General features: G+C 37.4%; 5 protein-coding genes across 12 annotated transcripts; 3 read left to right on the top strand and 2 right to left on the bottom strand.

The window, feature by feature from the left end:
• Nucleotides 1–747: 747 nt before the first annotated feature.
• On the bottom strand, nt 748–4,913 carry LOC103452436 (F-box/kelch-repeat protein At1g57790-like). Of its 8 annotated transcripts, none has more exons than XM_029099281.2 (6): nt 4,616–4,846; nt 4,414–4,531; nt 4,216–4,337; nt 4,058–4,121; nt 2,234–2,453; nt 748–2,132 (listed from the first exon to the last, which is right to left on the bottom strand). In XM_029099281.2, exons 5-6 carry the CDS (start codon nt 2,367–2,369, stop codon nt 784–786), a joined length of 1,485 nt encoding a protein of 494 aa, XP_028955114.2. In that variant the 5' UTR covers nt 2,370–2,453; nt 4,058–4,121; nt 4,216–4,337; nt 4,414–4,531; nt 4,616–4,846; the 3' UTR covers nt 748–783. The 8 variants fall into 8 exon arrangements, with proteins under 8 accessions (XP_028955114.2, XP_017192179.3, XP_008390146.3 ...); XM_017336690.3 differs by having other exon boundaries at nt 2,234–2,913; XM_008391924.4 differs by lacking the exon at nt 4,216–4,337 and having other exon boundaries at nt 4,616–4,913.
• Nucleotides 4,914–6,785: 1,872 nt separating this feature from the next.
• Nucleotides 6,786–10,971, top strand: LOC103452435 (formate--tetrahydrofolate ligase). The gene is made up of 5 exons (XM_008391920.4): nt 6,786–7,167; nt 7,560–7,709; nt 8,617–9,792; nt 9,973–10,119; nt 10,459–10,971. The coding sequence occupies exons 1-5, from the start codon at nt 6,865–6,867 to the stop codon at nt 10,732–10,734; spliced, it is 2,052 nt and encodes a 683-aa protein (XP_008390142.3). The 5' UTR covers nt 6,786–6,864; the 3' UTR covers nt 10,735–10,971.
• A 1,706-nt stretch (nt 10,972–12,677) lies between these two features.
• LOC103423893 (protein trichome birefringence-like 4) lies at nt 12,678–15,872 on the top strand. The gene is made up of 5 exons (XM_008361969.3): nt 12,678–13,711; nt 13,926–14,118; nt 14,227–14,420; nt 14,506–14,664; nt 14,740–15,872. The coding sequence occupies exons 1-5, from the start codon at nt 12,927–12,929 to the stop codon at nt 15,116–15,118; spliced, it is 1,710 nt and encodes a 569-aa protein (XP_008360191.3). The 5' UTR covers nt 12,678–12,926; the 3' UTR covers nt 15,119–15,872.
• A 983-nt stretch (nt 15,873–16,855) lies between these two features.
• Nucleotides 16,856–19,610, top strand: LOC103416179 (protein trichome birefringence-like 1). The gene is made up of 5 exons (XM_070817992.1): nt 16,856–17,714; nt 18,119–18,311; nt 18,535–18,728; nt 18,813–18,971; nt 19,066–19,610. The coding sequence occupies exons 1-5, from the start codon at nt 16,942–16,944 to the stop codon at nt 19,439–19,441; spliced, it is 1,695 nt and encodes a 564-aa protein (XP_070674093.1). The 5' UTR covers nt 16,856–16,941; the 3' UTR covers nt 19,442–19,610.
• Nucleotides 19,611–21,064: 1,454 nt separating this feature from the next.
• LOC103407551 (peroxidase A2-like) lies at nt 21,065–23,407 on the bottom strand. Its single transcript, XM_008346461.4, has 4 exons — nt 23,013–23,407; nt 22,100–22,303; nt 21,851–22,016; nt 21,065–21,731 (listed from the first exon to the last, which is right to left on the bottom strand). The coding sequence occupies exons 1-4, from the start codon at nt 23,241–23,243 to the stop codon at nt 21,277–21,279; spliced, it is 1,056 nt and encodes a 351-aa protein (XP_008344683.3). The 5' UTR covers nt 23,244–23,407; the 3' UTR covers nt 21,065–21,276.
• Nucleotides 23,408–27,572: the final 4,165 nt, after the last annotated feature.

Genomic DNA, 27,572 nt, shown 5'->3' on the forward strand with positions numbered 1-27,572 from the left:
GAGAATAAGCTCATTTTTGCTGCTTCACGTTTTCAACTTTTTTTCATCCAAAACTGAAAATAAGCTGTTTTTTAAGTGCTTACCAAACATTTTTTTGATCTCAGCTTTTTTTTATATCCATTGTTTATAAAAGCACCTTAGTACCAAACCAGAACTTGAAGATGTACAGCTTGTTGGCATGAAACTTTTTGTATATTTCGTACTGTAATCCTCAAAATTATTTTCTTCTCCTTATTGCCTAATTGCAATAATAATTTCTTCTTAAGTTAAAACAAGCACAACTTTTTGCACAACTCAACACGAATGCGTTCAGTTAGCTGACTTCGCATATTGACCTTATTTGAATGGATAATGCGCATAATTAAGGTTTAGCCTCAGTAGATAATGTTCTTGCTGGGTTTTAGGATCAGTCGCTCGCGCATCTGTGGGTTGATGTGTACAGTTGATGTTTCTTCCTAACACATCAACGACGCACAATCAATCATCACGAGCATAAACGCTTCATAGTCACACAAATTGAACTTTCTCGAGCCGAATTTGTGAAACTACGAGATTAAATAACTTTCGCCTCAAAACGAAGCCCCTTCCGTGTTCACCTTCGCTTCGAAAGAAAATGAAACAAAACGAAATTAGCAGACAGAGAGACTCAAAATTTGCAGCCAAAATCTTTCTGCAAGCCATCAACTGAGAAGAAATCCTTCAAGATCTCCGGTGAGTGGTTTGCAACTTAAAAGAGGAGAAACTACGTTTTCGGAAATCACTTCCAACAAGAAACAGTAGTACTTACATAACTTTATGAATTGCAAAATACAACACTGGTAAAAGAAGATAAATAGTACATACTAGTAGCATGCACTGAAACAAAAGGAACACAATTTTCCAGCCGAGTTTACAGTAGCTCGGACTGTACCAACTCACTCCCCAAGTGAATTCAGTTTCAATACTATCATAAAATTTTTTGGATCTTCCAAATTTCCGGCCATCTAAGTAGAAAGGATGAGAAAAATCACACATGGTGGTTCTACTATGTCCAGAATTCTCAACACAAAACATGTCGTCGTGGTCAATTCCTCCTAACTCCACAAAATAAATGCAGTTTGCTTCCGACCCGTTGGAATTACTCACTGGAAAGGAAAAGGAACAGCCTCGGCGTGTTACAAATAATATTTGATTCCCCAAACTCTGTACCTCGATAAAGCTTTCACCATTCTCCGGATCGATCTTGTAAACTAGAAAATCATGAGTCCTTGTCCAGGTATTCAAATCGGTTTTCATTTGATCCTTAATTTGACGGATCAACAAGACTGCGTTGCTGGTTGTTGATTCTATCAAATATGACTCGTCTTTGACCTTGACATCCAAAAAGTCACCTTCACCCCAGCAGTTGAATGAACCCTTTCGTGATTTTTCTTTGTCATACACCAACTTCAATTCCAGCTCATCACCATCTCCGAGGCATAATGTGCGAGTTACAACGTGTCCAGACTTACTGTTTTTGACAGTGTTTTCGACCAAGACATATAGCATGCCACAAGACGAAAACAGTAGGCATGAAGGATACGTTTTTCTATCCCACATCCGAGATATGTTCCAACCTTTTTTTGGCCTGCACACACCAATTTCCCCAGAAGAAAAAATTGCTGCCACCGTACATTCTGATAGATTTGAACTCGATAGTGCAATTTTGTCAACAAATCGGTCGGCTTTTCCACCAAATTTCTTGAAATATGGGATTCTTCTCAAGGAAGGAAGTTCGTGTTTGGCTCCTGAAATAGGGTTTAGTAGAAATACTTCAGAGTGTTCTTCATTGACCATTATCAACCAACCTTTGGAGGAACTATGAAAGCACCCTTGATTTCGCTTAGGCAACCCTAGCTTGATAACTTTACCTTCAGGTGGGATGGAGAACTCTAAGTAACTGGAACTCGGTTGAGTTCCAAATAATAACCAGGAAGCTGCTTCAGATAGGCCTACTAACCATGGGAATGGCGGAGCACTGCGGATAATTTGCATAACAATCATTCTCCAGTACTTGCAGAGGATGCTTAAGCGAATCCGATCAAGTAAGTCGAGGCGTTGTACGATATTCTCCATGATATCCAAAGGTGGTCTCTGCCAACGCCCATCTACAACTAACCATAGCCATGCCAATCGATCAGTTCTAATCCATGAACAACAAAAACAATTCCAAAATTCAAAGTTTCAAAAGAAATAAAAAGAGCAATCGAATTACCTTCAACCTCGTTGACGCTGTTATTCTTCTTCTCCAAGCCCTGCATGCCGATCTCCTTCTCCTCGCCGACGTTGAGAACGGGGCACGCATCGTCGGGGAGAGCCAAGTCCTCGTTCGTCTCCTTCGGCGCCAGCATGTCTTAGTCCTCGTCTATTTTCTCGATAGCGCCAGATAATTCTGACGAGGATTATAGAACGAGTGGGTGAGGAAGACGAGGGTCCTATACATGGTGTGATTTTTGTGAGTTATAGGTTCCAGGTTTCATCCAACGGCCAGATTAATTAATGTTTTCCATGACGGCATGACCCAAAAATTTCGGATCAAACCCAAAAAACAAGAAAAAAAAAATTCTATGACCCCACAATGAACCCTAATTCATTAGCTCCCAGAATCTAGTCATAAACCCTAATTCCAGCTTTTTATACCATATTTAGGTATCACCAAACCAATAGAGCAAGGGTTAACTCCACAGCTGGTCCACATGTAGGTCTATTACGGCCCGCGTTTCAGAGATCACATGATGTGCATGTGTGGTTTCCTTCTCTCTAGCATCACCTAGAAAGAAAACATAAATACATCTATCCTTAAAAAGGCACTCTAAAACCCTAAACCCCCCGCTCATGACACGCCTCGATCCTGATATTCACCAAACACCAGGATGGGCACGTGTTGGCCGACACCTGAGGGCGACGAAACCATTTTAATATGTATGCAAGTTATAAAGAAAGAACAAACATAAATAAAATATATAAATTTATAAATAATGACATGCAAATGCAGAAACATGTTCAGAGCATACGACTAATCAAGAATGCTACAAAAAGAATATTATAAAAAGATATGAACAAAGGAATGGGTCCTACACTGAGAGGATTCGAAGATACCAATGCGTGAGTGCTAAAGATGTTGGGATTGTAAGTCTCGTTTCTAAGTCTTCTAGGATGCGTAAAACAAAACGTGAGTGGACTAATAATAATAATAATAATAATAATGAGAAAACCGTTTTTTCTTTCGAACATACTAACCCCCTGTTTTGAAAACACATATATTACTACATAGTAGGTTTTTTTGAAAACTCTAACATGTCATGAAAACGTTCGTATGATAAAATCATAACTTGAAGTGATATCAAAATCGCCCAAAGGCAAATCCATAAAAACTCGTAACTCAAAACACTAATGTACTCAAATAGGGGTATCATAGTCGCCCGAAGGCATATCCATCACCCGAGGGTGAAGCTGTACCACGCTGGGTTACGTCACTAAAGAAATATGGTAGGCCCCATCATCTGAAGATGAAGCTGTACGACTCTGGGTTATGTCAGAGAAGAAAATGTACATAACACACTGACACTAGTCGTGGTTAGTGAAGCTGTCTGACACTAGTTTCACAAGTGAAACTGTGAGTATGTCATAAATATCTCACTTATCCTCAATTGTGTCCTATGGCCATATACGTATACATACTCGTGTTGTGTATATGTATCGTATGAATACCCACTAATTAAGCACATAAAACATAATTCAAAATCTCATACCAAGCTTAGAATTCAAAACCTCATCATTCGAAATCATAAGCAATCCGATAACCATGGTTTCCATAAATACAAATTTTCATAAACTTTAAACTAATAACTCATGAATATTTCATAAAAGCATTTTAGATAAATCATAAGTTCTCCATAAATTAAAAGTCCAGAAATTTGTAAAAACATATGATAAAACATAAATAATTCATGAATGTAGAATTATGAAATCATACTTTCCGTGAATGCATACCTAATATTTTTATAAAAACATGCAATTTAAAAAGAGGCCCACTCACAAATATTCTGCTACCGGGGAGCTGATCGAACTAGGGAGGATGAGATCACTTCCAACCAACGCATCTACACACAAATAAGGACCATTTATTATAACTCTGTTAAAACGATCGAATTTGGAAAAACGGATGGCAGATTCGGATTCAGAACGTTGAAAAACCTAAGGAGGGATCTCGGGTTCCCCACGTGCCGCCACGAGGCGGCGGCCCTAGTCACCACGCACCACCCCACGATTTTCTGGATTTTTTTTCAGATTTTTCCTCCCAACTTCAAGAGCTGATTCTGAGCTCGATACAAGTCCAAATTGAGTGATTCAGAAGCCAAAATGTAGTTAGGAATGTGGAGAAGAGATTCATACCCTTAGAAGGCTCAACGAAGATTGGAGTTGGCTAGAAAAATGGTAGGAAGGTGGCCAAACGACCACGGTTTCAGTTTTCCAGAAGTGAACAGTGACTTCTCTTGTGTTTTCCGAGTTCCTACGCCAGCAAAACCACCCAAAAACTTACTAATCATGAACCTCGACACGATCTACAATGATAGGGACCAATTTCGAGGCTTACCTTGGCCGAAAATGGCAAGAATTCGCCGGAGAAGTTCCTTGTACAGTAACCGCACTGTGCAGGGCGGGGAGGGAGTTTTTAAATGATTTTTCTCCTCTTTTCTGGTTCAAGAACTCACAGGGATTACAAGGGAAGGTGGTGGTGCAGTCTGGTTGTTATTGTAGGTGTGCGGGTGTGTGTGTGTTCGGCAAAGAGAGGGAGAAAGGGTGAAGGAGATGAGTGAGGGAGAGAAGAATGAGAGATTAAAAGAGAGAGGTACACGGGACAGAGAAGAAAACCACAGAAAATGAAGAATTTTTTAGTTGTAATGGGAACACAAGTGGTATATCACATGTTTTAATAGGAGTGGTGGAAAATTTTATTTTCTAAGTTATTAACTTTTTAGCACACATATCCCACAATTTGTATAATGATATGTGATGCACCGGTCACATTAAAAAATCTTTCCAAAAAATGGTGGAGAACCTACCACGTGTCATCCCATGAGTGGTCCAAGATGGAGAAATATCTCCTAAAGTGAAATTACATAAATGTCTTTGACGTTCAAAAATTCGTAGAAACTTCGTTTTAACTCTGAATTCAATTTCGTTCGCACTTACTCATTCGCATCGACAAGGGCTACATGAATAAATTAAAAGAATAATTCTTACATGTCATAGAGCGAGAGTCAACGGAAGTGAACGCTTTCATCGTTAGGGATATTTTCATAAATTTATCCACTTAAAACATAAAATTCAAGATGGAATGTTACAGCTCCTATTCGTTTTGATGATCTATACTCAACGTCTTCTACCTTTTCGAAAATTCTGCTGACAAGTGCGATGCAACATCCATTGTCTCTTTTATGACCAGAGGTGGCTACAGGTCTTGGTTATGCTTTTCTCCTAATTGCAGTTGTACTCTTGAACGACACCGTACTTTTGTTGCTAATCTTTTTGTTTGTCCGTCATCTGGTTGGTTGCTGTCGAAGAAAAGCCTTGTGCATAAATGGAGTAGTAGTTCCAGGTAGTGCCCTATTTGCTTGGAAGATTTTGTCGAAGGCGAGTCCTGTCGTGTTCTTGTGACGTGCAAGCGCACCTTCCATTTGATCTGCATCGATGGTTGGCTCAAATCTCAGCTAACGTGCCCTCATCGTCGTAATTTTGTCTGTACAACATAAGACTTGTTGATTAACTTTGAGGTTTTCGGTAACCACGATAGCTTCGCTGATCCATTCACGTGCTAGTCGAACTCAAGACATGCTTAGTCGCACCAAAACAAAGAGGGGCATTATATAGCGATGGCTTGATCTTTGTTTGGTATAGGTTTGTTATGTCTATCGTCATTGTGACAGATTTATAATGGTGCATTTGTTTTGTGTGGTAGTGGTATAAGGGTTTAATACTCTTAGGTGTTTGTGTGAATTTACCTCCAAATCAAGATTTTGCTCACTAGAGTTTATGTACCTATGTTAGAACCGCTTGTAACTATTTGTTCATTGATGGAACCATGCTATCGATCGTTTTCTGATCAAATCTCATGCTCAAGGATAAATCTTGAAAAGGAACATTGGTTGTTCCATGTGTGGCAATAAGATGGGTGGTTTAAGGGCATTGGGGGCAATCTACGTATTAGCCAGTGATAATGTGATTGTTATTGTTATTTATTCACCTTTGTTGTATGGTATAATACCATTAGGCAAATACATTTTTCATGATTCTTTTAACACAACGATATATTTACATAAATAATGTGGGACTAAACTGGTTTCAAACTCGTGATTCACGAGATTTGAATCTTAAGATCCCTCACTTAAGTAAACATAAATTGATCATACATATGTGTAATGACTCACTGAGATAATATTTTTTTGATACAAAATATATTCTACTTTAAACTAAATAAACTTTAAACAAAAATATCCAAATTCAAGTGCATTAAAAAGAATATATCCTCTCTATCCAAATTTAATAATTTGAATGAAAGTATCACCGCTGCCGTGATAATATAGTATCACTGTGTAATTTCTCCCGGCGAAGAGGACTAAACTAAAGTCTGCATAGATTAGTCATAATAAGTCATGACTGTGGTCCCTGGCAACACACCAAGACTGTGAAATTCTAATCTAACGGCTCGGATTTCATCTCACCCAAAAGACCTCATGTGACAAACGTTATCCGGGTTATATTTCGGCTCCATCTGGCCCAGTGACCTCCTTAGCCCAGAATCATGGAGTCCCAGATCAGCGTTAAAAAGCGCACCCAATCCAAATGCTCCTCAGAACCCAATCTCTATCGCTCTTCATCTTCAACCAATCAACAACCGAAACCAGAGCGCATAAAACCCAAGCATTTCAGATCAAACCCACCAAGCAAGATTCGAAATTTGACTTTTTCGACGACTCCACGATGAGTTCTTCATCCAAAACGGCGAGGAAGCTGCAGGTGGCGTCGCCGGTGCCGGCGGACATCGACATTGCCAACTCTGTCGAGCCTCTCCACATCTCTGAGATTGCAAAAGAGCTTCATCTCAGTCCCGATCACTATGATCTTTATGGAAAGTACAAGGCCAAGGTTGGTCATTTGATTCGTTTAGTTACTAACTGGTTAGCGCTCGAGCATGTCTGTATATGTAATATGTTCATTTTCTTCATTGGTATGGAATTTTTTTTTGAAATTTGACTAATCTGGGTTTGTTGCCAAGTTTGGTCATTTTTTCGTTTTACTTATTAACCGATTAGCGCTCGAGTGCGTCTGTATGTGTAATATGTTCATTTTCTTCATTGGTATATAAACATTTTGAAATTTGATTACTTGGGTTTATTTGATGGGAGATACCAGGCCAAGTTTGGTCATTTGATTCGTTTACTTGCTACCTGGTTAGCGCTTGAGCGCTTCTGGATGCGTAATATGTTCATTGATTTGGAAGGATTTTGAATTTTGGATTTGCTGGGTTTGTTTTGTAGGTTTTGTTATCAGTGATTGATGAGCTGAAAGGATCTGGAGATGGGTATTATGTGGTGGTTGGAGGGATAACTCCTACCCCTCTTGGAGAAGGCAAGTCGACCACTACTGTTGGACTCTGTCAAGCTTTGGGTGCTTTTCAGGATAAGAAGGTGAAATTGTCTATTTGTTTTCTGTTTCAAAAGTTTTTTTTTTTTTTTTTTTTTTTTAATCGGTATCGAAAATTTTGGGCATACGTTGGTTTTCCCTTTTTTTCCTTTTATGGGCAGTTGATCTTGAACATTTAACTGAATAATCTAGAAATCTGAATTGAGTTTACCCCTCTTTCTTATCAAAAAGAATAAATTCAGAGGTTACATTGATTCTTGCTTCGTGTTATTGATTGCACTTGGTGTTGCTTGAACTTTTTATGCTGAGAAACTGAGGCTAAACGTTAAGGTTGGGGTGTTTAATTGATGAGGAATGCTCGTATGAAGGAAAGTGTCGCTGAGCAATACACTGACAAGCATTAAAAACAAGATTCGTTGTGATTGTTCTTTGTTATTATGATGTTTTATATGCGTTTTTAACTTTAAATTTAGTTCATTCTGTTTTCCCCTTGTTTCTGTGGGTAGAAGTTAAAAGTTTAGTGGTCTCTGACACAGTCTCTTCTGACCAAGATGTTATCAAGCTGTTTGGAGGCACGGGCCTTGGCCCCTAGTCCTGTTTACTGCATCTGAAGAGAATTTGTTTTATGAGGAAAAAACTAAACTTTTGGATAAGTTCGAACTTTAGCAGTTAATTTTCGACTTCGTTTTCAAAATGAAAAGCAAAGTATTTCAAGCTTGTCTTGTATTTGTCTACTTTGTTGTCAAGTTTTCTTGCAAGTATTGCAATTTATATGGAAGACTTAAAACCACAGTAGGTCCTGCAAAAGTAGACACATGCAGCTTTTCCGTATTACTTCTTGTTGCTAATGGAAATTTATATTAATTATGAAGACTTAGATAAATTTTATTTCACAGTTGACAGCTATATTTGTATGGTCCTGATCCTGTATTCTCTCCTTTGTGACAATAGGTTGTTACTTGCCTTCGTCAACCATCACAAGGACCAACATTTGGAATCAAAGGGGGTGCAGCAGGTGGTGGTTATAGTCAGGTGATCCCAATGGATGAGTTTAATCTTCACATGACAGGAGATATTCATGCAATAACAGCTGCAAACAATCTTCTGGCTGCTGCCATTGATACTCGGATTTTCCACGAGGCAACCCAATCAGATAAGGCTCTACTGAACCGGTTATGTCCACCAAACAAAGAAGGAAAACGGAGTTTCAATGACATCATGTTTAGACGTCTAAAGAAGCTTGGCATCTCCAAGACCACACCCGAGGAGCTTACACCGGAAGAAGTTAAGCAATTTGCTAGGCTTGATATTGACCCAGATTCTATCACTTGGAGAAGAGTAATGGATATAAATGATCGGTTCTTGAGGAAGATTTCAATTGGCCAAGGCCCTGATGAGAAAGGGATGGTACGAGAAACAGGATTTGATATTTCAGTTGCCAGTGAAATAATGGCAGTTTTGGCCCTTACAACATCTCTAGCGGATATGAGGGAGAGGCTTGGGAAAATGGTGATTGGAAACAGCAAGGCTGGTGACCCTGTAACTGCCGATGATCTTGGTGTTGGAGGTGCATTAACAGTGCTAATGAAGGATGCTATTAACCCTACATTAATGCAGACTCTTGAGGGAACCCCAGTTCTTGTTCATGCTGGTCCTTTTGCAAACATTGCGCACGGGAATTCCTCTATTGTGGCTGATAAGATTGCACTGAAACTGGTAGGACCAGGTGGGTTTGTAGTCACAGAAGCTGGTTTTGGTGCTGATATTGGTACTGAGAAGTTCATGAACATAAAATGCAGATATAGTGGTTTAACACCACAATGTGCAGTTATAGTTGCAACTATAAGGGCCTTGAAAATGCATGGTGGGGGGCCTGATGTTGTTGCTGGGAAGCCTCTTAACAAGGCCTACGTAACTGAGGATGTGGCTTTGGTTGAGGCGGGTTGTGTGAATTTGGCCAAGCATATTTCAAACACAAAAGCCTATGGTGTGAATGTTGTTGTTGCTGTGAACAAGTTCTCGACTGATAGTGAAGCAGAACTAAATGCAGTCAGAAATGCAGCATTGGTTGCTGGGGCATATGATGCCGTTATTTGCACTCATCACGCCCATGGTGGAAAAGGAGCGGTTAGTCTCTTCATCCCATTAACTGATTAGTTTTCACTTCTCTTGTTTACCTGCTGCTGGATAGTACTCTTGGAAACTTCTGCTATAATCTCGTTTTTGTTCCAAGTATTCCATCTTGTGTGTAGCCTTCAACTGCGGTAAATGGTTGTCATAATAAATGAAGTTTACCGTGATCTGCAGGTGGACCTAGGAATTGCAGTTCAGAAAGCCTGCGAGAATGTTACACAACCACTGAAGTTTTTATATCCTCTGGAGTGTAGTATTAAAGAAAAAATAGAAGCAATAGCCAAGTCATATGGCGCGAGCAGCGTTGAATACTCAGAGCAGGTAAGCTTACGTGTTATTATTCTTCAATTCAGTTGACACTATTTATTCAATCTCTCTTGCTCTCTGATTCATTCATTGATAGATGAGCATTCCAATGCCAATGAATACAACTATTCCTCTTGTTTTTCTCATTAAAGAAAAAAAAATATGTACTGTTTGCTGCAAACAGAACATCAACTTGATTCCTCTACAACCTTTGCAGGATAGACATTTTATTTTCTCTTTTCCCCTTTCTTTTGATACCACTGAAGCCAAAGTGTCGTAAACTTTAAACCAGCATAGAAGTTTACTCCACATGCTTATGCTTATTGATACGAGTTTCCTTATTTGTGTGAGTAGGCTGAGAAACAAATTGAGATGTACAGCAAGCAAGGGTTTTCTGGTCTGCCCATATGCATGGCGAAAACCCAGTATTCGTTTTCACATAATGCTTCTGAGAAAGGAGCTCCCACGGGATTCGTCTTACCAATAAGGGATGTAAGAGCTAGCATTGGAGCTGGATTCATCTATCCTTTGGTGGGAACAATGAGTACAATGCCAGGTCTTCCAACTCGTCCTTGCTTCTATGACATTGATCTTGACACCACAACCGGAAGGGTCATCGGTCTTTCTTGAAGATCGTTCTGCATTTGGCTCTCCATTTGCCCACCGAGGCAACTTACCTATACAGTTGTTCAAGCTTCTGTTGTTTGTGTTTTCTTGTTGTGCAAGTTTTCTGTATCACTAGTTATTGATTTTGCAAATAAAGAAATCTCTTGAGGTTAATAATTATCTTATTGTAATTTTACCCCGGATGAATAGCTTATTGTATGGCAAGAGTTGTTTGAATACAACCACGCATTGTTGTTTCAATACGTTGTTCAATCTCGTGACAATTCATAATATCAGTAAGAAACATTTTGTTCTGTGAAAAATTTAACTACGAAAAAAGAAACCCCGCATTGCAATAACAGTTGGATGTATTTGCCTTAGGGGTGGATTTTTTTGCCAAATTGCCATGTCAACCGAATTGCCAACCGTGTCATACCGATTTTGTGCCAAATTTTTTGTACCAATCGGTAATGGTACGGTATTGTACCGTACCGAAATTTCATGGTACGGTATTGGTAATGGATACCATTACCACGGTATTACCGTACCATACCGAAAATACAATATAATTTATAATTTATAATTTATATAATACATAATTATATAACACATATTTATAATATTCCAATAATTTGAAAATAAAACCCTACTTATATTAGCATTGTTGTTGGTGACTTTGATCTCTTAAAATTGTGGAAATCAAACACAAAAGAGTTTCTAATTCTTTCACAAATAGCCAAAATATCTTTGTAACCCCCACTTCTACTGTTGCTAGTGAAAATGCATTTAGTCTAGGGAGGAGGGTTGTGAACCCTTTTAGGGTATCCTTGACTCCTAAAATAATGGAGGCACTAGTGTGTACTATAGGTTGGCTTAGGGCAGGTGAAGTAAACTTCTACAAGGACCAACGGAAGATATGCTTCAATTTTACAAGGAAATAGAAGAAGAGAAAACAAGAAAGATATGCTTTAATTTTTTTAGTAAATTTGTTATTAAATGGTTTTCAACTTTAATTCTTCTTGCTACTAATTAATATGTTTTCTTTGTTTGTAATGTAGGCTTGACACAAACTCAATCTTCTACAAGTTCAATGCCTCCTCCAAAAGCTTCGACATCTCAAGCTTGGATAACTGATCAATGAATTCTCCTTTTTGAAGTTTATTTCCAATTTTCATTTGGTTTGAAACTTTAATTTCTATTTGGATTGTTAACTTCTATTTGTTTTGGTTCGTAACTTCTATTTGGATTGTAAGCTTAATTTTCATGATGAATCTTGATGCTTCATTTGAATTATTATGTGTGTGAATTGTGAATGATGAATAATAGATGAATTTAATCTATAATGTATGAGATAAATGTACAAAAAAAAAAAAGTTTTGCCCTTGAATTGGGTTAAAAAAACAAAAACATATTTTGTCCCAAAACAAAATGGCAATTACTATTGCCATACCATGCCAACCAAATTTTTGGCAATACCGAACTTCGGTATACCGAAAGTTTGGTACGGTAATGGTAATAGATTTTACCAAACCGAAAGTTTGGTACGGTAATTGGTACAAGGATTTTGGTACGGTAACCGTACCGAACCCACCCCTAATTTGCCTAAGTGCTTTTTAACTATTAAATAGTGTTGGAGGAGTACTTTTGAATAACTCATAATACAAGCAATAAAGTTAAATTAGCGTGAAGCGTTATCATGCGTTAACTATAACGTAGTCATATATCAACCGAAAAAAACAGACAAACAGAAACAGTTGACTTTCCAAAAATAAAAAATAAATAACAAAAAGAGAACTCTCGAACTTGATCACTGCGTGCTTACATCCAAAAATAGCCAATATTACCTAATTAATAATTAGTTAACTAATTAACCACAACGTTAACTGAAAAGTTGCAATAATTCTCACAACAATTGAATCAAACCAACTCCAAAAACTCCGTTGTGTAGTCTTCTCTACCATCTCCTTCTCTCTATTTTGAGACAATTAGGGTTTGCAATTAAACCAGACTCACAGCATCCCTGTCCTCAGTTAGTTTTCATTGTAACTTACAGCACAAGTAATACCTTAACCGAAAACGAAACAATCCAAGTTATATAACAATGGCGGATTCTCCTCGGTCAAATTCAATAAGGCATCATTTGCTTGCAAAACCAATATCAGAGTCAGTGACGGCGGTCTGTCCTCAGCCCTCAGTCGCACACAAGCCCGCCTTCCATGAAGCACTCATCACCTACGAAAGCAGAGCCGAAGGCCCATTTGCTTTCAATCTTGTTCTCCAAAAGAAAATCCATGGCCCTCACTTATGTATTCATGTTTGCCTTCATTGCCTGCACTTTCTTTTTGGTTTTCAGCCCGTCTCGCCAAAACGGCCCTCTTCCTCTCCGCTTCAAGAACCTGCTTCATGCCTCCTTCCACTCTTCTTCTCAGAACCCTAATGCACATTTGGTGCTTTCTCGGAGAGACCCTTTTTCCGGGAAACCTAATTTTTCGCCACAGTTTTATGAGATTGCAAGTTTGAAGGGTCATAAGGTGGATAAGCATGAGATTGGTCTCTCTCAATTTCCGGAGAAAAACGAAAGCTTGAAGGGAGATAATAACAATGCTCAATCATCCAACCCCATTCTTTTATTGTCCAACAACACGGAAATTGAAAATTCTGGGAAAATGGAGGGTTCCAGGAGAAGAAACGAGACCAAGAAGCATGCACATTCGCATTCTCCTTCTTCGAAAGATTCAAATGGAAAACGTGGCTCGAAGAAGAAAACTGATAGTAAAAAGATGTCATCTAAGAAGCAAGGGAAACAAAGTGAGTTGAAGTCCAAGTTGACGAATGGCTGTGACATATTTGATGGAAGATGGGTGAGAGATGATTCGTACCCACTTTATGCTCCGGGGTCTTGTCCTTGGATCGATGAGCCTTTCGATTGTTTTCTGAATGGAAGGCCAGACAATGGATACGAGAGGTATAGATGGCAACCAAAACGTTGCAATATCCCAAGGTAATTAATTTGCGGACTTTTCTACTTATAATTGGAGTACGCTTTGTTCATACTATGTTTTATTTTCTTTTATTTCTAAACCAAGGCAACCTCTAAGAGTGTTTATACTTCAAGTTGCTCTAAGTTCAAACTGATTTTCGTAATGGCGTGCATTTATATTGCATTTGCTACATTGGTTCTGTTAATAAAGCTTCTTGGTTTCGGTGTTGTGCAGGTTGAATGGTAAGAAGATGTTGAGATTGTTGACGGGGAAGCGTCTGGTTTTTGTTGGCGATTCTCTCAACAGGAATATGTGGGAGTCTTTGCTATGTGTTCTTAGAAACTCAGTGGATGATAAGAACAAAGTCTATGAAGTTTCTGGTAGGCAAGAATTTCGCACAGAGGGCTCTTACTCCTTTGTTTTCGAGGTATGTTAGTTTCGATTTCATAGCCTCATAAATTCTTCCTTCTTACCTTTCGGCCTTGTTCATCTTATTAAGTAATATTAATGTATTTGTTGTTCAATGGATCAATAGGAGTACAACTGTTCCGTGGAGTTCTTTCAATCACGGTTTCTAGTTCAAGAATGGGAGATGCCGGAACCAAGTGGATCAAAGAAGGAAACGCTTCGCATTGATTTGATTGAGAGATCCTCTGACAACTACAAAAATGCAGATGTTCTCATCTTCAACACAGGTCACTGGTGGACTCATGAGAAAACTTCCAGCGGGTAATTCTCCTGCTCACTCTACGTCATGGATTTTTTGGAAAGTAGTCACTACGCAGCGAAGTTAAAATATTTATAAATCTTGCAGGAAGGGTTACTATCAAGAGGGTAGCCATATTTATGGTGAACTGAATGTTGACGATGCATTTCGCAAGGCTTTAACGACATGGGCTCAATGGATAGACACCAATGTAAATCCTAAGAAAACTGCTGTTTTCTTCCGGGGCTATTCACCTTCTCACTTTAGGTACATTTTGAAGACATGAAATACTTCAACTTGGTTAACAAATGTATTGCATCTTGCTAATCTTTTTACTCACAGAGGCGGAGCATGGAATTCTGGAGGGCATTGCCATGGCGAAACAAAGCCAACTACCAGCTTGGAATCCACGGAATATGGAGGAGAGTATCCAACAAACATGAAAATCTTTGACTCGGTACTCAAGGGGATGAAGACGCCAATCAACTATCTGAACATTACAACAATGACTGATTTTCGGAAGGATGCTCCTCCATCGATTTACAGAAAGCCGAATTTAACTGAGGAGGAGCGAAAACCGCCTATGATCCAGGATTGCAGTCACTGGTGCCTCCCTGGCGTTCCTGATACATGGAACGAGCTTATATATGCTCAACTCCTCAAACATAACCAGAAACAACATAGACAGAAGAAACAGCAAAATCAGAGGACTTCTTCTTAAATATGGAGAAAAAAAATTATATAGTATACATGTTTTGTTGGAAAGCTCACCATATGGAGAAAATCGAACAAGTATGCTCAAACGAAGGATAAGAGCAAAAGTTGTAGACTTGTAGTTAGGCAAAGAGGTGGGGCAATGTGGTTTAGTGAAAAATTGTGTTTCCAGTTGTGGGATAGAGGTGGTGAGGGAAACAGGATTTAGCCCTTGCGTCCTCTCTGGTGCATTTGAAGGAGAGGCTTGAAAAATCGGTGACTCGAAACAGCGAGTGCCGGTGATCATGGTGGTCGCAGAAGCTGGTTTTGGTATTGAGAAGGTCATGAATATAAAATTCTGGTATGGTACTGGTTTAACGCCACAATGTGCAGTTGTGGTTGCAACTTTAAGAGCCTTAAAATGCCTGCATGACTGAGACTGTGGCTGAAGCCGGTTACATGAAATTTTCCAGGCATGTCTCAAACACGAAACACTAGAGTGTAAGCGTGGTTGTTACTGCAAACAAATTTTCGATTGATAGTGAAGCAGAACTAAATGCAGTCAGAAATATGCAGCATTGTGCAGCCGGGGCATATGAGCACTTAATTATACTCATCATGCACTTTGTGGAAAAGAAGCGGTTAGTCACTTCATCCCATTAGTCTTATTATTGGCAAAAGGAATTGGACATCAATTTCTTGTATCCGAAGAAATGAGTCACTATTAATATCGACACATATGAGATCGCCAGCCCTTCGGGGGTTCCTCTATTTTCTTCTTGCTTGCATTGCAGATCCTACATAACATTTAATTGATAATTACTCAAATCATAAAAATATTAGTCCAGTGTTAGAACATTTATCTTGGTATTCTAATGAAAGAAAAAAATAATTGAACTCATACTGCTATCATATTTATGATATGGATAAGTGTGTATAATACCTGTATATAGAAATCAGACAACAAATTTAATATCTATAATACTACTGATACACTAATGTGAGTTTACTTCGTTAATATCACACTTATGAGCGTAATATATCACAATCATAAGTTTAATATATTGCTATCAAACTCAAATTTTTTGACCACTGCAATGCAAGAGTGTGACTCCTATATATGTAAATATATTGGTACCACGCTCATCCCACTAGCCCAGTGATAAGATTGTTAATAAATGAATATACTGTTATAAACGAATGAATTGGTAAAATTATCAAATAATGGGCTGGTCACGCAGAAAAATTACTCCGAATCAAAGTGAGAGGGACGTGAGAATTTTTTCTTACAAAAAAAAATTAAAAAAATATGCCACTTGTTCATAAATTATTATTACATCGGCATTTTTTTTATGGTCAATTACATCTGCATTCTTATATTCAAAAATAGCAACTTTCAACCGTGAAAGTAGACTAAGGGTTGATTTGGTATTGCTGTACTTTGAAAAAAAAATTACTTCTGCTATGCTGGAAGAATAAACAGCTGTGAAATAAAACAGTAGAGTGTTTGGTAAACTTTTTTGTAAAAGTGCTTTTGAAAAAAAAAAGCAGTATTATAGTATTTGATAAACTTTTATGTAAAATAGATATGAAAAAAAACTGTTTTTTCAAAACTCGGTTTTGCAGCTTTGTATTTTTGGCTGTTTTTTTTTCATTCAAAACTGTGAAAAAAAAAAAAAACTAAATATTTACCAAACATAAAAGCTTTTTTTGATAGCTTTTTTTTTTTTTTTTTTTGAGAATGACCTCAATACAAAAGGCTAACCACCAAACTGAAAAGTGGTCTTCTCACAGCAGAAACTGTATGGAAAAGTAATTCTTCCACCGACACAGGTCACAGGCTCTCAAACAATGGCGGATTACCCAACCCAGACAACCACAAAACCCACAAAGCACCACCACTCCCCCACAATCCCAAGACCAGAGGCCTTCTCCAAGCCCTCTCTTTCTTCCCCAATCTTCTTCCCCTCCAGAAGAACCGCCGCCTTTGCCTATGGCTTCTCGTTCGTCTGCATCGCTTGCACTTTCTTCCTGGTTTTCAACCCATCTGGCTACTCTTTCCCTTTCGGCTTCAAGAACATCTTCAAAACCCCTTTTGAACTTTCCCGGGAAACCCCATTTTCCTGGAAAGCTGAATATTTCCCGCGTTTGGATGAGAGTGGAGGTTTGCAGTCTGATATGGCTAGTGCCCAACTGCCGACCCCAATTCTTTTCTTGCCCCAAGAATCCAATCAGACTTCGTCCCAGAACACTACGATTCAAGTAACTGGGAAAATGGGATTTTCCGGGAAACTGGAGGGTTCAAGAAAAAATGAATCTTTTGCTAAAGATTCTGATGGGGTTTTGGGGCAAGCAGTGGCATTGACCTCGAAAGAGAGTGATGATGCTAGTGAGGCATTGTCTGAATCTGAGAAGCAGAGCAATCAAACTCAGCCCGGTTATGAATTTTCGAGGGATGATTGTGACCTGTTTGATGGAATGTGGGTGAGAGATGATTCGTATCCGCTTTATGCTCCGGGTTCTTGTCCTCTTATTGATGAATCCTTCAATTGTTTTCTTAATAAGAGGCCGGATAATCGCTACGAAAAGTATAGATGGCAACCCAAACATTGCAATCTTCCAAGGTGCAGGGCTGTTTTTACTTCTGATTTAAAAGCATGTTTTGTTTGTACACTGCATTGCATTTGGTTTTGCTTCTAAATTAAGGTAATTTTGCATGACTAGTTCGACTTCTAAAGTTAGCAATTTTAGGAATTTGTGCTTGTTATGGTTGTTTTTCATAAGTGCAAATTTACTTGTTTGCAAATTAATCTTGTGAGGATCAATATAACAATTACTTGTTATGACAGTTTAAAATTCACACTGAATATCCTGTTTTTAAAAACAACGGAGTTTCGTTGTGCGTACTAATGTGTCTGCGTGTGTATGTTTATGTTTTATGCCTAAGCATTCGATGTATCGTTTTTGTTGAATAAAGCTTGTTGGTTCAGATTTGGTGATGCTGGTTTCTGGTTAACTTTTTGTGCAGGTTGGATGGTAAGAACATGTTGGGACTATTGAGAGGAAAGCGACTAGTTTTTGTTGGGGATTCTCTTAATAGGAATATGTGGGAGTCTTTGCTTTGTCTTCTTCGAAATTCAGTGGATGATAAGAGTGGAGTTGTTGAAGCGTTGGGTAGGAGCGAATTTCGTTCAGAGGGATCTTACTCTTTCGTATTCAAGGTATGTTCGCTATCCATTGTCTCTGACTTGGAATTCATAGCCTGATAAATTCTTCCTTCTCTCCATTGGATTTGTTTTGTTGTTGAATTTCATTTTGACCAGAGTGAATTAGATAGTTCACAACACTAGACCAGATATAATTTGCTAATGACTTGAGATTTCCAATTCAAACAAGTAGAAATATTTACGTGTTTTTTTTTTTTTTTCTGGAGTGGATGAATAGGAGTACAATTGCTCAGTGGAATTCTTTCGATCGCCATTTCTAGTTCAAGAATGGGAGATGGCAGATGCAAATGGATCAATAAAGGAAACACTTCGCCTTGATTTGATTGAGAGATCCTCCGATAAGTACAAAACTGCAGATGTTCTCATCTTCAACACAGGTCACTGGTGGACTCATGAGAAAACTTCCAGAGGGTAAAACTCATTCTCCCTCTCACTGTATGTCATTAATTAATTTTCGGAACTCGGAAATACTAAACGAATATAAGAATCTTGCAGGAAGGGTTACTATCAAGAGGGTAGCTACATCTACGATGTATTGAACGTTAAAGAGGCATTTCGGATAGCTTTAACAACATGGGCAAGATGGGTGGATACCAACATAAATCCTGAGAAAACTATTGTTTTCTTCCGGGGCTTTTCACCTAATCACTTTAGGTACATAGACCACATCCAGTACTTTTTAACTTTTAAAACCTCACAGTTCGTTCACAAATATACAGCATCTTCATAAACCTTTTACCCTTTGCAGAGGTGGAAGATGGAATTCGGGAGGGCAATGCCATGATCTAATAGAGCCACTTGCAAAGGAGACAAATAGAGGAAAATATGCATCAAAATTGAGAATATTTGACTCAGTAATCACTGGAATGAAGATGCCAATATTCTATCTAAACATTACGAGAATGACTGATTTCAGGAGGGATGCTCATCCATCGATTTACAGAAAGCAGAATTTTACAGAGGAGGAGCGGAAATCGCCTTTGAGACACCAGGATTGCAGTCACTGGTGCCTCCCTGGTGTTCCTGATACATGGAATGAGCTTCTATATGCTCAGCTCGTTCGACATAACCAGAAGCAGCAACAACAACAGCAGCGTCAAGACCCACAGCGACAGAAACCCTAGATAAATGATTAGACAGATGCCTTGTATAGATGGGATCATGTCAAAATAGTTTTGGAGAAAATGTTTTCTGTTGTATCTTTCTATAGAATTGTAGAAGGAAACAAAATGATGTGATATTCTTTGTAAAATCGAGTCTCGGTAATATAAGCTGATAACATCTTTGTGCAAATGGAAGAAAGATGATAATTGTGAGTTCTGTCATATAAGTTCAAAGATAAGATCCTTGCTCTCGTAGCCATGGTCGTCGCAACCATCATACGAAGCAAAAGTTTAACTAGGTTTACGATTACACAACCCAATTATTTCAAATAATGCTCAATACCAGAGTAGCAGATGATACGGTGTTAAATAAACAAACTACTCCCCATGAAGCAAGTGAATGAGATCAGTCAGTAGACACAGCAGTCTTAGGAGAAAGACTTAACTACCACCAAATAGGCGATCATGATGGTATTCCAAACTAATTGTGAGTGGTATTTATTTAGAAAAGAGTCACAATGGCGTACACGTTATAGCTGTAAGTCCTTCCCCAGCCCCGTGCAAAGAACACATGAAATATGCATATATGAATCTCTACGGTGTGAAGGAAACAAAATGCTCCATTGAAGCAAGTGAGATCACTCAGCACGGCCCAGGAAGAAAGACTTGCCTACACCGAATGTGCACATCTGATCTGACCATTGTGTTAATTTAATTTGTAGAAATGAAACTAGGGGCTTCAAAAATTGAGGAATATTCAGCAGCATAAAGGTGATGTTACCACTAGTTGTAGAAACATGGGGGTCTTTGGATTGTTTGATGGATGTGTTTTGAGTCAAACAATTACTGGAAGAGCATAGAATTTCCGTTATGTTGGTTTATGGTGAACTTCTTTTGCAGGTTGGATGGTAAGAACATAATGGGATTATAGTGAGGAAAGCGCCTGGTTTTTGTTGGTGCGTGATTCTCTTTGAGGGAATATGTTAGATCATCCATCGGTCTGTGTCTTGTTAGAAGTTCATTGGATGATAAGAGCGGAGTTGTTGAAGCCTCTCGTACGAGCAAATTTCGTACACAAGGATCTAGCTTGTTCATATTCAAGGTATGTTGTTGTGTTGTTCATTAGCCATTTCGTTACAAGCAGAGTGAATGAGAAAGCTCGCACCACTGGATACAATTTGCTATGACTTGAGATTTCCAATTCAAACAAGTAGAAATTTAGAGAAATTTATGTTTGTAGTGGAATGGATCGATAGGAGTATAACCGTTCGGTGTAATTCCTTTAATCACCATTTCTAGTTCAAGACTAGGAGATGCCTCCTAGTTAACTGAGTTTTCTTCTGCCATTCTTTGTAAGCTGAAAGAAACTCAAGAACAAGGACATGCAGAGACTGGCCTGAGGATACCCGCTCTGATACCATGTGGAAAAATGATAGAAGTGTGTGTGTGTGTGTATTCAATAACATTTCAATTATATGTCACACTGATTGGAGGACGTTTAAGTAGCAACAAGGAGAAGATGTACACACCACAACTGTCTCCTTAAGTAATTAAACCTTGACTGCGGGATTTGTCTAAGCAACAAACATCCATGAATTAAGGCAAATGATTTCGGGAGTAAGAGTGAAACAAAGAAAACCCGAGTTTCCATGATATAAGCTGATAATATATATCTTCTTCAAATATATGTGGTTGATTATAGTGAATTCGATCTGTCTTTTTTCAAGTTTACCGAGAAAAGTGGACTAGTAGCCATAGAAGCTCAAAGATGAGCTCGGTACTTGTAGTAATGATCATCACCATCATCACATGAAGCATCAAGCTTAACTAGTTTTACATAACCTTAATTAATTTAATTAATATGCAGCTACCAAAGTAGCAGCTGATCCATATGAATCTCCATTAACCCTACGGCAGTTCAATCGAATCTCTCCATCAGTACCGGTCAAGGGGCTTATATTCCCCATTTTAATCATGGATTCCACGAAACTCTCAAAGAATGCGCTCTGATTAGTGCTGAAGTTGTTAACAATGTCGGTGGTATCAGCCCCGCTAGTTGAAAACAGCTCTTGATCGCTTTGGAGCAAGCCTTTCTGGACTTGAAGATTCGAGAAATAATTTGCATCAAAAGTGTCGGGAGTTACAGGATCAAAATTTGTTAGCACACTGCTATTCCCATTCTGCGGGCATATCTCACTCAGTGTTTCTAAGTAGGTTGAGTTCAAGGTTGGATCAGGACTGCCTGTGCCGCTGAAGTTATACAATCGATTGGTGAAAGATTGACATCTAGCACGCCCAAATGTGTGAGCACCTGTCAATTTTGCATGTCAAATTTTGTTAATATAAAGTAAAGCAACATAGTGAGGATATATATATATATATATATATATATATATATTTTTTTTGTAGCCGTGCGATCTGCTTGCTTACCAGATAATGCAACCAGATCAGTGGTGTTGAGGCCTACAGCTAAGAAGTTGGCCTTGAGTCCATCAAGTGTTAAAGTAGGAGCTGGAATGGCTGCGTTGGCAGCCGTGCGATTCGCTGTTGTGCTATCCCTTCTGCCTAGTAGCACTGTCCATGAAGGACCTCCAGACTGTAACCATAGATTAATTACTCAATTACAAAATCTCATGAAACAAAATGCTTTAAATTGTTGTTGAAGCTTGAAATATATACCAAAGCAACAGATTCTTCGGCAGCAATGGCGAGAATATCAGCACAGGAAACGATGGCGGGACAAGCATTCTCCAATGCAGTCTTGATACTGTCCACAACATCAAATCCTCTGGCTGAGTTGTTATTTGCAAATGCTGTTTTTTCGCTGTCTATGGTACTGGTAGAACTGGTACTATTGTCCAACAGAATTGATCCATCGCAACCCTGAAATAGAATCAACAAGTTCTTTTCATCTCAAAATTGCACGTTTGGAATTTTACTTCTTCTGAAGTTCTATAAACAAAGAAGCAGCTGCTAATAAAAGCACTTTTGTGCTTAGGCATTGTTCCGAAGTCCTGTAATATAGAAGCTGCCATATATACAAAGTAATCTTGGTTGGTATTTCAAAGTTGAATATGTTGTTCAGCTTAAATCTTTGAAGAACTAAAGCATTGCATCTGATACTATGATATATTTTCAGGGAAATTAATATTAATTCCATATGGATAAAAGGAAAAGAAAACATGGGCAGATCTTTTTGTGCTCCAACTACAAGTTCTATTGCTACATTTGAATTAAAAGGGTTCTTTACAACTACGCCAGTCAAAACTGTTGAGAATGAGTCTCATATTAATGGATTGAAAGACCTTGCATGAGCTTATAAGTAAGTTGGTTTATTCTCCATATTGCTAATTAGTTTTATGATATAAAACCAACTTTCTTAAAAAGTTATCTTAAATAGTCAAAGCACGTAAATCTCCTTTTACTATACACTAAATAATCATAATACCATAAATCGTACTGGTGCACTGACAACCGAGGCCATAGGCCATTCTTAAAACCAAAATGCTGGACTGGAATTCGTGATAAGAACACCGGCCAAAGAAAGATTTGTAACAAACAAAGGGATCAGAAGCAAAGAAGTGAATTATACGTTGACGAAGCAATCGTGGAAGTGAAGCCGAGTGAGGCTGGCAGCAATCCGGGGATCGGTCTGCAGAGCCTCCTGAATGACTCCACGCACAATGCTGGTGGCATTCGGGCATGATTCATCATAAAACGTAGGAGTCAACTGAGCATCACCACATCCTGCACTTGCACACAAGATTAGTAATAGTACAAAAATATATTTGTAACAAAATTGAGCGCTACAAGAAGAAGGCATCTTCTTAGGTGGTAATCGATTTTTCTAACTTATGTTCATAAATGCATATGTGAGCCAATTAGTAAGTCTATTTATGGAGTGACAGAAAGTGGATCGGCACCAAACTGAGAAGCTTTATTGGATATAAAAATGAAAAGCATGTGTTAGGTAGATAAGTCGATCATGGATTTTAAAGTACAAATTTAACTTTGATAAATAAAGAGGTGTGCTATTCACACATTTATTTTTATTTCATACACATCATCTTAATTTGCAACCCTCGGATCAACTGAATTAAAGAAGATCAAAGGACAAAAATTAATAAAAAACGTGTAAGAAATAAAAAAAATATGTGAATATCACATCTCTAAATAAATATCTAAGCCCTTTTACCCCTTTACAACCACGCAGATACGCTGGAATCCAGGCTGTGGTCCCTGGATGCAATATAATCTGCCATGTGAAGGATATAATGTTGCGCAAGAAAAAGTTGAGGTTTCGATTCAAAAAGCACCTAATAATTAGAGGCGTATTGAACTTGAAGTGTGTGCAGATAAAAATTTTTTTTTGATCAATATTGTATCTTGATTGAAATTCAAGCTCCACATTAGAAAACAAAGTAATAACTATCACTGCAAGAAAATGAGACAATATTTGTAAATTATCTTTTCTTACTAAAAAAAGAAAATGAGAGATTCTAACATTAGTTGAATAAGTGGATATATAAATTAATGAGTTGAAATAAAGAGGTATCAGAAATATCGTTGTTCTGTTAATTATATAAAGACGTATAACATCTCTAGAATTTAAGGTATATATACTGGAATAGGATTAAGGAACAAACATTTTGACAAATATTTTTACACTTTTTATAAGCTCTTGGATATTTATTTACATCAAACACTTCTAGTTAAAGTTAAGATGCTACTAAATGACGGCATTGTTTTAGGTAAAATATATTGATAAAGGAATTTCATGAAGTTAAAATAGAACCAGCCTTCAATCTTCCTCCTCTGCCATTTAGGTCAATAACTCTCCAACAACAAAAAAGAGGTTTGCAATATGCCATTGACGAAATTCATCTTTTACTTTAACGCATTGAATATTTCTTAACATGGCTATATAATACCATTTGTATGCCAAGAAAAAAAAAAGAAGCTAAAAGCAAATCCAAACAAGAATATATCTTATATCCCATTCCGAAAATTTATTCTATCTGCCAGGAAAATATGGGTTGCCTTCTTCATTCGATTACAATTTTCCTCCTGAAATAATATCCAATTAACCATCATATATCATATGGTTATTTATTTTGTAGAATTTTGTTGTCAAAAATTCATGTGATAAACATTTTACATGCATATATGGTTATTTGTTTTGTAGTTTTTGTTGCAAAAAATCCATGTTATAAACATGTTACATGCGTATTGTGATGACTTACCACCAAAAGCATTAATGGAGGGCTTCCTCCCTCCTTCTTGTTCACTTTTGCTTTCCTCCCAATTTTATTTTTTTTGCAGCAATATATTAAATAGCAAACAATAAACTACTCAACATTGTACCATTAATCACATAGTTGGAATTTAAGTGAATCTCCATCCCCCAATCTCCATAGATGTACTAGACTTTGGCTGCGAATCCACAAGGATCAATCAAATAGGCTTCTAGGGTTTTTGTTGTTTGAGCGAAATTCTCAGTTTTTATTCATTTTAAGTTTTAATCTTTATTTGTTTATATATTATATTAGTTATAATCCATGTCATCATTCATGTTATTTAAGACTAAAAGCCTCCACATTACTCTTAATCAAAACCTTTGGATGTTATAAAATTTAAAAGTTCAAAAGAAATATTAATGTAAAAAATATTTGTCTCTTGATCATATTCCATATGCACACGAGTTATTATTTATAGAAATTTAAACTGAATAAGCAAAACGTGGCTAGCATCTCTAGAAATTTAACCTTTCTACAATAGCCACTACTTACTTTAATTTAGTCCTGCATCATGGTCTGGTTTCGTGATGTTATAAGGGGTGAAACGTCATTGCAACATATACCATGCCATTATTGAAGATGAAAGGGTTTCTGATGGCCTGCCATGTCCTCCCCTCCTTTGAGTTTTTCAGGGCTTAAAGCTTAACCATGTTGCTCTTCCCAGCTTTTCCCTCTTGCCTTTGTCCTTGGGAGCTGCTGTCTCTCCATTTTTTGCTCCTTTTTTCACGTTCTGTTTTTGTCGTTAGCTTGGTTTGGTCCGTATTATGTGACCTCTCCTAGTTGTTGTGGGACTTTTTACAATATTCCGAAATACGAGATATCTTAAATGTTTTAGATTTTTGTTTAAAAATACAAAAAAATTAAAATAAAATCTAACCGTTAAAACATTCGGAGTTCTATACTCCAAAGCATCCTAAAATTTTTGTTTGTTGTATGACTTGGGATTTGTGCCTTTTTCCGAGATTCTCTACGGACTCCATGAACAAATTCCATCACAAGAATACTACAGAAATTAGACAAATAAGGAGAGATATCATGCTAACCAAAGAAAATCATAACTTAATTACACATACGATTACCTCTAATCCATGTCCAAAGTACACTAATAGGAGCAGTCAAATTACTAAAAATCTGGATAATTAAAATGATATAATTTCTAAAATAGCCCAGGGGTATATAGTGTGTTCGAAAAAATAAATTCACAAAGCATAGCTTTAAAGTTGCCACAGACTCATCACCACAAAAAAAAAGAAAAAAAAAAGAAAAGGATTATAAGGATCAAAGTCAATGAACTTAAATTGATAAGTAAGTTTTAAGATTAAACATAATAATTTTCATAGGAATTGGTTCTGTATCGAATTATCACAAAAATATATGCCTTGACTTTAAAGTTTAAACTGGTGGGAATTCACTGGAATATCTTAGGAATGTGTACCTCGACTTTAAACTAGTGTACTAGCCCCGCCCATAGAGTTGTGAGGGGTCTCTGGCTGCTTTTAGGTCATGCAACATTTCTACACGTGAAAGTGTAGTGCTAGCTTTACTTAAAGGAGGGACTAAAAAGTCTTTCCTCACCTAAAGTAAGAATCATGTTTGGAAAAAAAAAAAAAAAGTAAGAATCATGCCTCATGTGTCGGTTGGATAAATATTAATAATCAATAATAAATTTATATGTGCTAATAAATAATAAATACTAATAAATAATTTAAGAGAATATGAAAAAATCGAAATAATATTAGCAGATAAACTGAAGATCGAGGCTTGCGTAATGCAATGTCTTTGAAACAAAATTTTCGTCCCTACTCAATGCTTGTAGTTCTACGGATGTCTGCTGTTTCACCAAGATTCAACAATCTAAGTTAGAATTCCAGTACCGGAAAACTTGATTTCTGGCGAATTTCTTTGTGGTTCTCTTAGTAAGAATGTTTGAAGAATTTTATTTTTCTGTGTTCTAAATGCCATGCAGATAGATGTCTATATAATAAGCTTCACCAAGATTCAACGATCTAAGATGTATATATAATAAGCTTCACCAAGATTCAACGATCTAAGTTAGAATTCCAGCACCGGAAAACTTGACTTTTGGCGAATTTCTTTGTGGTTCTCTTAGTAAGAATGTTTGAGATTGTAGAATTATTTTATTTTTCTGTGTTTTAAATGTCATGCAGATGCATATATATAATTTTATTTTTATGTGTTCTAAATGACATACAAATGGATTTATAAATAATAAGTTTATGAGTCCGTTGATATATTAATTATATATTAATTATCAATTAATTAGTACACCTCAAAGCCCAATCTCAAGGTTGAGCCTAATTTTCTTTTTCATGTTCCATCACTTGAATCACTTTCTATAAAGAACAAAACCTTATAAAGTAAGGTAACCTTTTGATAGTGACCAATGTGAGACAATGAAATTTCTACTTAAAATTTCCCACAGTATCCTTGTTAAGAGAGTTTCTTAGTACGTATTGTGTAACAAACGAAGCATAACTGTAAAAGGAAAATATATATCTCATGATTATATAATTGGACGGTGATTAGCTAGTCGAGTATATATCTTTATGGGTTAATTACATAATACCCCCTTAGGTTTGAGGTCTATTACAATTCCATACAACATTTTTAAAACATTTCACTTTCATACCTAACCTACTATTTTATTTCAATATAGTACCTCCGTTACATTTTCCATCCATTGATCCATTAAGAGCTGACGTGGCAGCCACATTTGTACCACATGGCTGCCACCTATGTGCCAAGTGGCAAAAAAATAATATTTAAAAAAAAAAACCTGAATCTTCTCAACCAAAAGAAAAAAAAACCATATCTTCTTCCCCGTGCCCTTCCCC

Source organism: Malus domestica, chromosome 03 (genome assembly GCF_042453785.1).
Source record: "Malus domestica chromosome 03, GDT2T_hap1".
NCBI classification, from domain to species: Eukaryota; Viridiplantae; Streptophyta; class Magnoliopsida; order Rosales; family Rosaceae; genus Malus; species Malus domestica.

What these genes read in the sequence shown, in the direction of transcription:
- LOC103407551 (XM_008346461.4), bottom strand. Translation starts at nt 23,243, where the DNA reads ATGCCTTCTTCTTGTAGCGCTCAATTTTGTTACAAATATATTTTTGTA. An exon ending in TCCACGATTGCTTCGTCAAC is followed by an intron (nt 22,304 to 23,012) that starts GTATAATTCACT and finishes ATTCTATTTCAG; the next exon opens with GGTTGCGATGGATCAATTCT. An exon ending in TGATCTGGTTGCATTATCTG is followed by an intron (nt 21,732 to 21,850) that starts GTAAGCAAGCAG and finishes CAAAATTGACAG; the next exon opens with GTGCTCACACATTTGGGCGT.
- LOC103423893 (XM_008361969.3), top strand. Translation starts at nt 12,927, where the DNA reads ATGAAGCACTCATCACCTACGAAAGCAGAGCCGAAGGCCCATTTGCTT. An exon ending in AAACGTTGCAATATCCCAAG is followed by an intron (nt 13,712 to 13,925) that starts GTAATTAATTTG and finishes GGTGTTGTGCAG; the next exon opens with GTTGAATGGTAAGAAGATGT. An exon ending in TATTCACCTTCTCACTTTAG is followed by an intron (nt 14,665 to 14,739) that starts GTACATTTTGAA and finishes TTTTACTCACAG; the next exon opens with AGGCGGAGCATGGAATTCTG.
- LOC103416179 (XM_070817992.1), top strand. Translation starts at nt 16,942, where the DNA reads ATGGCGGATTACCCAACCCAGACAACCACAAAACCCACAAAGCACCAC. An exon ending in CTTACTCTTTCGTATTCAAG is followed by an intron (nt 18,312 to 18,534) that starts GTATGTTCGCTA and finishes GTGGATGAATAG; the next exon opens with GAGTACAATTGCTCAGTGGA. An exon ending in CATGAGAAAACTTCCAGAGG is followed by an intron (nt 18,729 to 18,812) that starts GTAAAACTCATT and finishes AGAATCTTGCAG; the next exon opens with GAAGGGTTACTATCAAGAGG.
- LOC103452435 (XM_008391920.4), top strand. Translation starts at nt 6,865, where the DNA reads ATGCTCCTCAGAACCCAATCTCTATCGCTCTTCATCTTCAACCAATCA. An exon ending in GTGCTTTTCAGGATAAGAAG is followed by an intron (nt 7,710 to 8,616) that starts GTGAAATTGTCT and finishes TTGTGACAATAG; the next exon opens with GTTGTTACTTGCCTTCGTCA. An exon ending in CCCATGGTGGAAAAGGAGCG is followed by an intron (nt 9,793 to 9,972) that starts GTTAGTCTCTTC and finishes CGTGATCTGCAG; the next exon opens with GTGGACCTAGGAATTGCAGT.
- LOC103452436 (XM_008391924.4), bottom strand. Translation starts at nt 2,369, where the DNA reads ATGCTGGCGCCGAAGGAGACGAACGAGGACTTGGCTCTCCCCGACGAT. An exon ending in CAGCGTCAACGAGGTTGAAG is followed by an intron (nt 2,133 to 2,233) that starts GTAATTCGATTG and finishes GGCTATGGTTAG; the next exon opens with TTGTAGATGGGCGTTGGCAG.